Here is a 13525-nt window from a genome sequence, read left to right as displayed (position 1 = left end):
GTTGTCGTGCGGTAGAGCCAGATCGTGCTGTTGTGTCGTTGGACAATACACTTCTTCCACATTTTGCAGATATGTATTAACTTGTGAAGCTTTTATGATCGCAGAGGCTAAAGTCACGATTGGTCACATTTCACATCTCGTCAGTCTGTCACAAGGCAGCGTTAACTACAGAAGCAGCTTATAATCAAAATGTGTGACAGAAGTGACAGAATAATGTTAATGTTCACCAGAAAAGCTCTTTAAAATACTAAGGCAAAAACACAAACATGGCTGCATAGAACATATTGCACAATCAGAAAAACTAACAACAGATGTGTACACAGATAAGTGCTCATAAAATGATCACTGAGGCATAAATGTCCACAGTATTTTCACTTCATTCAGAATCCCGCTGGAGGCAGAGGTAGTTCCTTCATCGCCATGTCTTTGGTGCAATCTGAAACAAAAAAAACAATAAAAATAGACAAAAAGAACTGCAAACTGTAATACGCTGTGTGACCTGTAGAGGGCAGTGCATGTATAGTGTTGTTTTTTTTTTTTCCTCACTAAAGCTGAGATTTTAACATTTTTATCTACAGCAAATAACATGTAATGCAACTTTTAAGCAGCAAAAGATGAAGTTTTAATCTGTTAACTGGACAAATTGTTGTTCTGAACTGAAACGTCTTCACTCGTACAACAATTTGTCCAGTTGACAGATTTAAACTTCACCTTTTGCTGTGGATCAGACCTGGACGACTGAGGGACGCGCAGACATGTTTTAGGTAGTTAGAGAAAATATGGCAACATTAGATTCAGAATGATATATTTATTTTGAATTAACTATAAAAAGGTCCTGCTGTATCTTGTAACTCATTAGCTTTTAGTCAACTGCAGTTACTTTGCACTTAATTTTGAGAGTGTGTGGATATAAACAGCAGTTATTGTTTACTCAAATGAGCCGTCACCACACGCCCAGACTCAAAGATCTCAAGAGACGTCCTTTACGGTGCACATCCCTTATTTACTGTCTATAACGAGGCCAGATAAACATAAGAAAGGGCATTTTTGTCTGCATTCTGACTGTACACCCCTGGATTTGCTCATTAGTGACTGACATCCACCTCCAGCCCGTTTTCCCAGTGCTATTTTACTCTCCTACTATACTCACATTTATGTCTATAATCTATTTACTTTTGCTTGTACCTTTAACATTCCCAGCCCTATCACCTTTGTGCGTTTATTCTTTGATAGCCCATGTTCACCGCTATTGTGCGCTCGACCTTCCCCGTGTTTGTTTGTCAGGAATAATACACTTTTAGAGTTACCTGTGCTGGGAATGTAGCTCTTTTTGTGGACATGAAGCGCATAGAGGAACAGTAGAAACAAACAGAAACCGATGAAGGACGCTATCGTGCAGCACAGCATGAAGGAATAACTGCCGTATTCTTGTATCACCTGTGACAATTTAGACAATGTTATATATACGGAAATACAAAAGAACGTGTGATGAAAAAGTAATGATTGCTTGGAAGCGAATTGTTAATTAAACTTACAGATCCGACTAAAAGCTGCATAAGCATTTCTCCGGTGCTGGCGCTCGTCACCAGAACAGTCGTGACGCAACCTGCAGCAAAAAGAATCAAAAGTTTCATAAATAAATACGACACAGATCTGTGAAGAGACACTGTAAAATCTTTAAAAAATGTGTTTGAAATCCTGCTGGACTCGCTGTAAACATTTATTATTTAGCTTTATTTATGCAGGAAGAGCTCAAAAAGAACACTCAGACTCCTTTTAATGGGCGTCCTGTTCAAATACAGACAAATACAAACAAAAAACAAACTAATAGTCCATTTAAAACATTAAAAACTACAAGAGCACCTACAGAACTGTTGTCATCAGCCCTTACAGAGCCGAAATAGCTCAGTTGGGAGAGCGTTAGACTGAAGATCTAAAGGTCCCTGGTTCGATCCCGGGTTTCGGCAGCCAAAATGGAGGCTTTTGAGCAAGGCACTGATCCACACCTCTCATTTAAAAGACAATTATTGACCTATTGAATCAAGTCATCCTGTCCAGGCTATTACAAGAATATAATAACGGACTTTTTTTTTTTTTACAAACTTCCTAGGCTAATCTATAACTGTGGCCTTGTTAAATAAACTGCCTGGCCAAAACAAAAGTCGCCACCTGGATTTAACTAAGCAAATAGGTTTAGGTTGCTGCAGTTGGTCCGGTCTAGGTTCAGCTAAAAGAATGAGGTCAGCTGACACCTGAATATACTGAATTGATGGATTTTTTCAGGTGGTTCAGGAGCATGAGACATTATTTTCACACATGGATTGTCCACCACAGAGTCCAGACTTTAACCTTAAGAGCCACAAAGCGACTGTATGTTCCCTCCGTTGACTCGTACGACACTCCCACCTGCAGAACTGTTGTCCTCAGCCCTTATGGAGCCGAAATAGCTCAGTTGGGAGAGCGTTAGACTGAAGATCTAAAGATCCCGGGTTTCGGCAGCTGAAATTGTGCCTTTTGAGCAAGACACCGATCCATACTTCCCATTTAAAAAGACAATTATTGACCTATTGAATCGAGCCATCCTGTCCACGCCATTGTTCTCACTATGAAAACAATATAATAATGTACTATCTTTTACGAGCTTTTTACGAGGCTTGGCTAATTTATAACCGTGGCCTTGTTAAATATTTCACTCATTCAATTGTAATCCTATTTATGTGCGGATTTCAACTGTGTCTGACGGTAAAATGAGCTGTTTTCTACACGACTAGATTCAAAACTCCCAAGAGACACCCTCGTATGTTCACCCAGCTCAGGTTTTTTCTATACTCGGACAAGAAAAACACGCTGTATCCAGGTCACGGCACTGAGGTTTGTACTTAACACCGCTTTAACTACAGTGTGAAACGATCTGGATAAAAGTCCTGCCTTTGTACTCCAGCGCGTCCTCGGTCAAAGCCAGAAGGGACGGGAACACGCTGCTGATGGACAGGCCCAGGATAGTGGTCCCGATGAACAAGAACATTTGACTGGTGAAGAACATCAGCAGGAGACCGTGGACCAGCATCACCGAGACCTGAAAACACACAGGTTTAAGAAAATATCAACGAATTATGATCTTCTCCTGCAGTTATTGTGCACTAAGACGACGTCGATAATATGAAATACCTGCTCATTTTGAAACGCAAAAACAGTTTGACTTCTCCGTTTATTAAAAGTGTTACTACAGGAGCCCAAACACTATGATCTTGAACCTGATTTGAGGCTAAAGAACGTTCACCTCAGCCCTCTGCCCTCCCTGTACAGCACTTCCTGTTGTCACGCTGCCAGATACACTGAAGATCTAAAGGTTCGACATGGTTGTGTTTACAGTACAGTCTCTAACAAAAATAATGAAAAAACAACAACGTCAATGACAAATAACTGATCAAACGTATCGTCCTTATGTCCACACTGCCTCCTCTTCATGTTTTCCTGCTGATGGGATGTTTTGATGTGATATAGATGAAATAAAATATAAAAGATAAGAGTATATGTGTGAAAATATCTTTGTCAAGTTTTATAACAATATTAACAGAACAAGGAAACAACTCCCCAGCCTTATATATCCTGTTTAAATATTTGAGTTGAAGCAGAATGACGTTTGTTCGACATTCGTTGTCTCTTTGCTACTTGTTGTTGGCACTTTTCCACATAGTTTATTGAACACGGTTCTGTACTCTGAAGTTAAACAAGTTTTGTTTAATTAAGACAGAGCCACCTCAGCCAGGTCAAGAGGATGCTCACAAACCTTCTGACAAATGTTGACATAAGGTGTGTGTGTTTTTACCAGACTCAAGGTGATCAGTTTGGGAGCAGGATATCTGTAGGACAGATAGACAAATGCGAGTCTGCTCAGAGTAATGGCGGCCCAGAATATACTGTCCAGATATCCAGCGGTCTTATGCGCCATGAGCAAAGGAGGAGACACAGCGTAGGTGTACACAAAGCCTGCGTACGAGCCCTACACAACAAAATACAACAATTTAATAATCAAATACAACAAACCCTAGACCAGGGGTCGGCAACCCGCGGCTCTGGAGCCACATACGGCTCTTTCATCCTCACACTGCGGCATCGCGGTGTAAGGATTTAAGTGAAGTGTATTTTATTTGTGTTAGTTTTTTTATTGTAATTTAAATTGTAAGATTATTGTGATCTTGAAATATTACAATTAAATTCTATTTTATTATTTTTCGTCGCTCAAAATAAGTGTCACACTAGCAGAAGCTGGTACACGCCGAAACTCTATGCATTTATCGAGAAATCTGCATTTGGAGTCCTGTCGATCTTTAGATCCACAAACGTCTGTGAGCAGATATTTTCCATCATCATTTATGTTAAAAACAACAGACACAGCTCACAGTCCTGTGTAAAGACACAGCCCTGATCTGCAGACGTCTGTCGCTCTTTATGGATTTAATAAACACACTATAGTTGTTTATACAAAGCATAAAGGGAAAACAATATATATACAGTGTTATCTTCATTTCAGACGTCGCCAAGTGTATTTTTTTCCATGGAAACCGGGTCCACATGGCTCTTTGGTTTTAAAGGTCGCCGACCCCTGGTCTAAACTGTACAGTATTGAGCAGGTGGGTTGTATTTGGAAACAGATCTTACCACTATTCCGTCAGTAATAAACAGAATGGCTCCACCCAGAATGTGGAGGATGAAGAAAGTGGCTGGACGATCCCGGAGCTTTGCCAGGTTGCAGCACCTGAACACATTCAAGTGAGCTGGAAACAAGAGGAACATTATCTTCATTTAGACTGTAGTTTCTGTTGAATTATATTTCACGCATGTCTGTGTCTGTGTTGAAGCCTCGGTGTGATCCGCAACCGCTCTCATCATTTGGGACGTACCTTGCTCGGTATCGCCCCGTGGGTTCTGTCCCAGCAGAGGGGGGCTCGACCTGGAGCAGGGCAGCAGCCGCTCATGGTACATCAGGTACAGTACAGCTATGGGCACAGGCAGCTGCACACACACACACACACACACACACACACACATTTACTGGAGACACAAAGAGGCCATTGTCGTGAAGCACTTCCTGTCAGCTGAGTCAATTTGTGATCTCTGCTCTTCTTATTTTCACTATACGGCTGCATGACTCACAAAGCTGAAGAGAATCGACCTGCTCACCTCAGACTCTAAATGTCACGTGTTGTGGTTATTAAACTGGTATAAATGTTTACAGCACAGGCCTGGCAGTGTTGTATGAAAAGGGAGTGGACGTAATGACACAGGATTAAATAATGCAACAACATTTCCAGTAGCGCTGCAATAACAACACCTTTCAAAATACCAATCTGCAAATCACCGAGTCAATTAAATCATTCTGGAAAAGGGTGTTAGGCAACTCCAATTATAACATTATTAAAAATATTGCCGAACGATTTTTAAAACAATAGCAATGTACTTATGAAGAATCAGAATGCAAATATTAAGTATATTTAAATCTTTCATTAGAAGGCAATGTAGTAGAGCGGGATTTCGGGTGTAACGTGGAATTATTTATTGTTTTGTACCAGTTTTTCCGCCTTAGGCCACGAAAAAACATGAATCTAAAATCTCCCACGGCAACAAAACAACAAAGGCACATGTTTAAAGTCATGCCGCTCCAAAGAATCTAATAAAACTTTGAAAATGCAGGCTCCACGGCAGTTTTCATCTCAGTCGGTGTCGAATGTGTTATTCTGAAGCTGCACTTTTCTAACGGAGACGTCTCTACGCAGATGCTGTACGCAGATTGTCTGAGATGTTCCACAGTAGGGCATTAATGTTAAAGTGGGGCACAAGAAGGTGATGTCTCCGGGCCAATTACAACTTAGAGGAAAAGAGAGGAAACGTAAAATAAAAGCTATACTTGAATAAATGCAAGATAGAGAGAAGTTTAATACTGAACATTAAAGGCGACGCGTGAAAATAAACAGCCTGACAGTAGAGGGCGCTCTCACATGTTTCAATGTCATGATTAAACCCTGACCCTGACCCTAAACTCTCAGATCCGTCTATGATCAGGCAGTAAAGGCACTCGATAAAAAAACACCTTCGTTATCACCGCTGTCATATCCTGAGTAAACACAAAATGTTCAGTTACGACAATTTAATTCTGTAAATGCATCGAAGACATTTATGCAAAATTATAAATAAGCTCCACCTACACTGAAGATCTGAATCATTTGACTAGAAATCTGAAAAAAGTGCATTTTAGATAATCAAATGTGTTCACACCAGCTTAGTTCATTTCTATTGTTCTGTCTCACTGTAAAAACCTGCACAGAATTGATTTTTAAATTGGTTTGGACTGAAGGAAACAGACTGTACTGGACATGGGACATTTATTGTTTTTTTTTTGTTGTTGTTTTTTTTGGTCAATGATGAACTAATAGTCTTATAATGTAATAGTAATGAAATGTGACCAAGATGGCGCCACGTACGGTCGCCCTGGTGATTTGGTGCGCTGTGTGTTTTTTGTTTTTGTGTGTTTTTTCTGTGTCTGCGTGCTCTTACACCCGTGAAGAGCTCTTAACTGCCCTTATTTGTCTTTGTATTTATTCAGTGTGTTTATGTTGCACTTTTTCACCGAAGCAAGTTCCTAGTTTGTGAACTGTGTTCACAGACTATGGCAATAAAAGTCTTCTGATTCTGATGTGTGGTTTAATGCGAGTTCACTGCACATGGGCAGCAGCAGGAGCTAAATCTGGAACAAATCATCTTTTGTAAGATTAAAGAATTTGTGCACGGTCCCTGACAAATAAAGAAGGAAGGAGAAAGAAAGAAAGATAAGAAGGAAGGAAGGAAGAAAGAAAGAAAGCGAAGAAGGAAGGAATGGAGGAAGGAAGGAAGAAGAAAGGCAGGAAGGGAAAGAAAGGAAGAAAGAAAGAAAGCAAGGAAGGAATAAATAAATAAATAAATAAATAAAGGTTGACGACCCCTCACTCCATTAAGGAGACTTTTTGGAGACTTTTAAGGAGACTTTTACGGAGACTTTTACGGAGACTTTTAAGGAGACTTTTACGGAGACTTTTACGGAGACTTTTAAGGAGACTTTTAAGGAGACTCTTAAGGAGACTCTTAAGGAGACTCTTAAGGAGACTTTTAAGGAGACTTTTAAGGAGACTTTTAAGGAGACTTTTAAGGAGACTTTTAAGGAGACTTACGTTGATAAGAGCCATGATCCAGAAGGCGTATGACACCTGTGTGAGCGCCAGGCCATGTATGTGCAGAGGATATTCTGACACATTTGTCAACGCGGCGCCAGGACCTCCCAGGGTGTTACGGATATGCTCGAGGTTAAAGGTCGAGTTAGCCGCCGTAGCGTTGGCTGCCAGAATACAGCTGTCATCTGCGAGGAACGGATCGGCCACTAGAGGGCTGACCAGTGCTCCCAGACCAATGAAGAAGTGCAACGCCTGTGAAGAAAATACTATTACCACCGGAATGTGTTTATTTTTACTTATAGATCGTTTTACCTGAAGGAAGATGGCGGAGTCTTTCTGGTACAGTTTGACCAGCTGCAGATTGGCAATATTATCGATCACGCCCATGGCCAGTCCGGCGATGGCCAGAGCGAAGGACAGCATCACCACATCGTAGCACAGAGGTATCAGAGCAAACACCAGCGAGATAATGAAGGTACAGAAGAAGAGAGCCGTCAGCGAAAACAGCAACCTGCGAACAAAAAACAAAAAAATCTGTGACCAAAATGATCATCCCTGAGTTTCAGAATGATGAAACGTGATAGAAATTAATAATTCATAACAAAATACTATATATTTTCAGTGGTCAACCGTCCTCAAAATGGCACCACATGAAGCATAAAGACATGAATAGAGCATTTATTGAACATCGCTGAGATACTGACATATGCAGATATTTTCCCAGACTATAAGTCGCACTTTTTCTCATAGTTTGGCCCGGGATGCGACTTATACTCAGATGTGATTTATACTGCAGTGTCACTTATACTGTGGTGTGACTTATACTCTGATGCTCAGGTGCGACTTATACTCCAGTGTGACTTATACTCCAGAAAAAACAGTATTTTCTTAAGATGTGGCAAGTGAAATAGAAGTAACTTTTAAACTGGTTCCTCTGAGGAGTTTCTGCTGCATAAAAACAAAACAAAAAACTAAGAGCGAGACTTGGTGCCTCTAAATCAGGGCACATCAACAAAATGACTGCCCTCAAAGGGCTAAATGTAAAATAGATCTAAACAATAAAAATAAACAACTTTTTTAACTTGTCTGACTTTATTAATTATTCAAGTTACAAATATTAAATATTTATTTGCCTAGATGTTAAAATATGGCTGTGTAACTGCGTATCTCCTGATAAAATGACATTTTAAGACGATCATACCTTTTAATTTACCCTGTCGAGGGCCACATAAAATGATGCGGAGGGCCACATTTGGCCCGCGGGCCTTGAGTTTGACACATGTGCTCTAAATGTTGCTTTGTGATACTTTTACGAGAGAGACTTGTAAAAAGATTCTTCTTTTACACTGTTTTTATTCCATTGATACCATGTTATAATGACTTTGTAGTTTGTGCTTTGACATGAGCCGCTCTGACCAATAAAAAACACGACACTTTCAAACAGAGGCAAAGGGCAAAGTTTGCAGAAAATCTGGCCTAAGAACACAATGACAGTTCCCCGCCCGAAAGTAGGATTAAAACCACACCAGTCCACACAACTTTAAAGTATCTACTGTATTTAAATGTAATGGAACTAATTACTGTCACTGGTCACACATGTTTTACTCATTCATCTGAGCATCATCTAATCAAAAACAGGTTTTTCTGGCTTTATGCTTCAAGTGGAAAGTTATCTGACATGTAAAAAAGTTTATTAATAGCAACTCAGTGTTTGAAATCTGCTTTTTATGTTTTTTTAAGTTGCAAAATGAATCAAAATTGACAATAACACTATATTTATACAATGTTTGACTGGTGTTAGTGTCAAAAAGGACTCATTATGCTCTGTTTACAGTACTTATATTTACATTTTAGCTTGTTTTGATATGCAGTATACCTTTAAATGCTAATACACTTGACATTGAACTGTTATAAACCAGTTTCTGAGGACATACTTTTGGTTTTACACGTCATAATAAAATACAAAGATGTCGGTGGTGTAGGTGCGGTTACGTTGGTCATTATTTTTCTTGCTCGTTGTGCCTCGCCTCCAGATGACACTGAGGACTGTGCGTCACAATCATTTCAGTGTCTTTCATTAACAGATTTGAGATTAAGGTGCGGTGTTTAGAGATTAACACATGTGAAACTTTCATTGCAAAATCTTTCAGCTTCTCTCACACACCTCTGAAAGTCACTTTAATTTATCGTATTGTAATAAATTTAGTGGACACTGGGCCGGCTGTGACCTTAGCTAAGGAGAACTTTCTTGTATTTACCCAGTATCTTTATCTAATCGGTCATTGTTTCTAATGTGTTGGTTTAAACTTTTGTTCGGGGACAAACTGGTCCTTGGAGTTGTTATAAATGGAGACAGTGAAAACTATTTGATGTTGTGCTGCAGAGCTGAGACACATGTGCGTTTTTTAACTGAATAATATTTGCCAGTCAAATCGTCTGCCTCGTTTGGATTCAGTCAGAGCCCTATGTACTTCTTGTAATGAATTTTATGGTATTTACTATTTTCAAACTCTGACATAGTTTCAATATTAATTTCAAACTATAATGTGATTGTGATCTAAGATTCATACGGGCTATTTATGTTTATTTATTTATTTAATTTTTATACAATTTATAGGCTCATTATCTCAGAATATGTTTTACTGTAGGACTATTTCAGGTTGCATTGCACTTTCACAGTGATTAGAATCTCAGGGGAGCCCAAACTCTTTTCACCGAGGACCATATCTCGAAAAAACATTCAACAGTACAGTGGATAATTCGGATGGTGCACTTAACATACTTTAAATAAGGAATATTATTATTATTAGGTCTGTATGACAAAGCAATGTGATGCTATTCAGGTTATATTGGTAGGATTACTCCATAAAAACTACTGATTATGAACAATTGGGCCAGTTCAACTGATACATAAAAAATGTATCTGAGGGCCGCATTTGGCCCCCAGGCCATAGTTTGGACACCCCTGGATTATAAGATGTGTCCATACAGAGCTGTAGGGGGTGAAACACATCCCACATGGTCAAAAATAGGAAAAAGTATATCAAAGAAAGTATATCATATCTGTCTTATATACAAGTTTAGCCTTTGTAAAAAGGTCGATTTCCACATTTTACCACTTAATATTGTGCAAAACCTTTAAGTTATAAGTCTTTAAGTTATAAAATCTAGGGCTCTCACCTATTTTGCCTCTAGCATGTTGTTCTTAGCATGTACAGTATAGCACTTTCTGAGACTTGCATCCTCTTGAAAGCTTCATATACTCTATTTATGTCTTATTTTTTTATACCATTTATAGGCTAATACATTATCTCAGACCTATTTTGATAAGAAGATGTGTCCATACAGTGCTGCAGGTGGTGAAACACATCCCACATGGTCAAAAACAGGAAAGGTCAACCTATGCATGTCATATCTGCCTTATATACAAGTTTAACCTCTTTAAACAAGTCAATTTCCACCTTTTACCACTTAATATTTTGTTAAACGTTTCAGCTATATGCCTTTAAGTTATAAAAATCTAGGGCATTCACCTATTTTGCCTGTAGCATGTTTGTGTGTATAGCACTTTCAGAGACTTGCATCCTCTTGAAAGCTTCATGTACTCTATTTATGTCTTATTTTTTTATACCATTTATAGGCTAATACATTATCTCAGGCCTATTTTGATCAGAAGATGTGTCCATACAGTGCTGCAGGGGGTGAAACACATCCCACATGGTTCAAAAGTAGGAAAAATCTACCCAAGCATGTCATATGTGCCTTATATACAGGTTTAGCCTTTGTAAACAAGTCAATTTCCACATTTTACCATTTAATATAGTGTAAAACCTTTAAGTTATAAGCCTTTAAGTTATAAAATCTACCCTATTTTGCCTCTAGCATGTTGTTCTTAGCATGCATAGCACTTTCTGAGACTTACATCCTCTTGAAAGCTTCATATAGGCTATTTATGTTTTATTTTTATACCATTTATAGGCTAATGTGTTTTACTGTAGGACTATTTCAGGTTGTACTGCATTTTCACAGTGAACAGTGATTAGAAGATGTGTCCATAGAGTGCTGTAGGTGGTGAAACACATCCCACATGGTTCAAAAGTAGAAAAAAAAATCAACCTAAGCATGTCATATGTGCCTTATATACAAGTTTAGCCTTTGTAAACAAGTCAATTTCCACATTTTACCACTTAATATTGTGTAAAACCTGTAAGTTATAAGCCTTTAAGTTGTAAAATCTAGGTCAATCACCTGTTTAGCCTCTAGCATGTTGTTTTTCCTTGAATATATAGCACTTTGTGAGACTTACGTCCTCTTGAAAATCCCTCCCAGGCTGCTGCCCAGGAGCAGGAAGAACTGCTGCGAAACAAACACCCAGGTGATCTGCTGCAGCGTGGAGTGAGTCTGGCAGCGCAGGTCTAGGATAGTGGGCCCCAAGAAGGCGATGCACAGACCAAAGCTGAAGAAAACACTCCAGTAGGTCACAGTCTGCCTCCACTGGCTCCTGAAAAGGGCCCACACGCGCTCGTCCCACAGTGTCATCGCGTTTTTCCCTCTGTCCCGTGGAGCTCCATCCACACTGCTGCTCTGTTTCTCTGGAGAAGGTCAGGAAAGTCAAAACGGAGATAAACTAGCCATCAAAAGTCAGTCATTGTGCTCTCAAGTTAATTGCTACTTATCTTGTTGACGGACTGCGCGCTGATTGGCTCCCGGTTCAAAGCCACGCCCCCTATCTGCATCACCAGTTTTTAGAGTCACCAGACACTTTCAACATGACCTGGGCCTGCTCTGTGCTCAACTCAGACCAAGGATACATCATAAATAAATACAGCTAAAGAATTAAAATGTTCTCCTTCAATATTCCCTCATTTGTGACATTTTTCAGTCTGATTTTGAGTTTTGAGTCGAGTTAAACGTCTGTTCCACATAGGTCTGGGTAATGTCTGTGTAAACACTTTGTCAACTTTGGCTTTTCCTATAGGTCTTGGTCAGTGGGTGCCTGGCCCTGGTCTTGAAGGCGAAAATGCAAAATGTTATAGTCAAGACTTTGCACAACATTTATAACTTTGGGCAATTTTCTCAGTGCTGCCATCTTAGATTCTGAACTATTATTATTATTATTAATATTATTATTATTATTATTATCATTATCATTATCATTATTATCATTATTATTATTATTATTATTATTATTATTATTATTATTATTATTGCTGTTGTTGTATTGTTTTAGTTTTTTAGTTGTTGTTTTTTTGCACTTTCCTCCTTTATGTAAATTTTATGATTATTTGTGATCCTTTATGTTTTGATTTGTTTTATTGTGATTTTAATGTCTTTCTTTTTCTGTAAAACACTTTGAATTACCTTGTGTATGAACTGTGCTTTGCAAATAAACTTGCCTTATTATTATTATTATTATTATTATTATTATTATTATTATTATTATTATTATATTATTATTATTATTATTATTATTATTATTATTATTAGTTGGCTCTTATCCATCAGAACTACCACTCCTGTCGATCTACTGCCGGTCTTTTTAGTTCCTGCAGTAGATTTTGTTCACTCTTTGGCCAAAAGAGTGAGACGCCGAAGACGAGGAAAGCGGGCAGGGGCCTTGGTGCGCCTCCGGAGACGCGGCGCTCGCACGCCCCTACCTGGAATTTTCCTGTCTAACGTTCGCTCACTCAGCAACAAGACGGACGAACTGGCGCTGCTGATGAGGAGAAACAAAGACTTCTCTTCCTCTTGCGTCTTATGCTTCACGGAGACATGGCTCAATGAGCGTATCCCGGACTGTGCGCTTCAACTGGAGGGATTCCAACTCCTCCGCGCGGACAGACAACGGGGACTCTCCGGGGGAAAGACGAAAGGTGGAGGTGTCTGTTTCTTCATCAACAACGCCTGGTGTACGGATGTGACTGTGATCTCCCAACACTGCTCTCCCGCCGTGGAATATCTTTTCATTAACTGTAGGCCTTTCTATTCTCCACGTGAGTTCACTTCATTCATTCTGGCCGCTGTTTACATCCCTCCGTGCGCGGACACGCACGAGGCCCAGCGCGTGCTCGCGGAGCAGATTCTGGATGTGGAGCGAACCTTCCCGGACTCTTTACTGATCATCCTGGGGGATTTTAATAAGGGAAATCTGAGCCAGGAACTACCCAAATATAAACAGTTTATTAATTGCCCGACGAGAGAGCAGAAGACGCTGGATCACTGTTACACAACGGTCAGTGGAGCCTACAGAGCCGTGCCCCGCGCTGCTCTAGGATACTCTGATCACGTCATGGTTCACCTCATCCCTGCTTACAAACAAC

At 39.6% G+C, this 13525-nt stretch overlaps 1 protein-coding gene and 1 non-coding gene across 2 annotated transcripts; one reads left to right on the top strand and one right to left on the bottom strand.

The window, feature by feature from the left end:
- Positions 1-359: 359 nt before the first annotated feature.
- On the bottom strand, positions 360-11865 carry mfsd4aa (major facilitator superfamily domain containing 4Aa). Its single transcript, XM_033966294.2, has 10 exons — positions 11512-11865; positions 7518-7716; positions 7206-7457; positions 4905-5016; positions 4663-4778; positions 3830-4003; positions 2929-3076; positions 1536-1606; positions 1308-1437; positions 360-436 (listed from the first exon to the last, which is right to left on the bottom strand). The coding sequence occupies exons 1-10, from the start codon at positions 11742-11744 to the stop codon at positions 381-383; spliced, it is 1491 nt and encodes a 496-aa protein (XP_033822185.1). The 5' UTR covers positions 11745-11865; the 3' UTR covers positions 360-380.
- On the top strand, positions 1895-1967 carry trnaf-gaa (transfer RNA phenylalanine (anticodon GAA)). Its single transcript has one exon. It is a non-coding gene; the product is annotated as a tRNA-Phe (tRNA).
- Positions 11866-13525: the final 1660 nt, after the last annotated feature.

This window comes from Periophthalmus magnuspinnatus, chromosome 5 (assembly GCF_009829125.3).
Source record: "Periophthalmus magnuspinnatus isolate fPerMag1 chromosome 5, fPerMag1.2.pri, whole genome shotgun sequence".
In the NCBI taxonomy this organism is placed as follows: domain Eukaryota; kingdom Metazoa; phylum Chordata; class Actinopteri; order Gobiiformes; family Gobiidae; genus Periophthalmus; species Periophthalmus magnuspinnatus.
Note: the sequence above shows the minus strand (reverse complement) of the source record. Positions and strands in the feature narration are given on the sequence as shown.

Excerpts from the sequence above, each read along its gene's own strand:
- mfsd4aa (XM_033966294.2), bottom strand. The coding sequence starts at position 11,744 with ATGACACTGTGGGACGAGCGCGTGTGGGCCCTTTTCAGGAGCCAGTGG. Across the intron at positions 4,004-4,662 it reads TTATTACTGACGGAATAGTG|GGCTCGTACGCAGGCTTTGT; the intron begins GTAAGATCTGTT and ends TTTGTTGTGTAG. Across the intron at positions 1,438-1,535 it reads TGCAGCTTTTAGTCGGATCT|GTGATACAAGAATACGGCAG; the intron begins GTAAGTTTAATT and ends AAATTGTCACAG.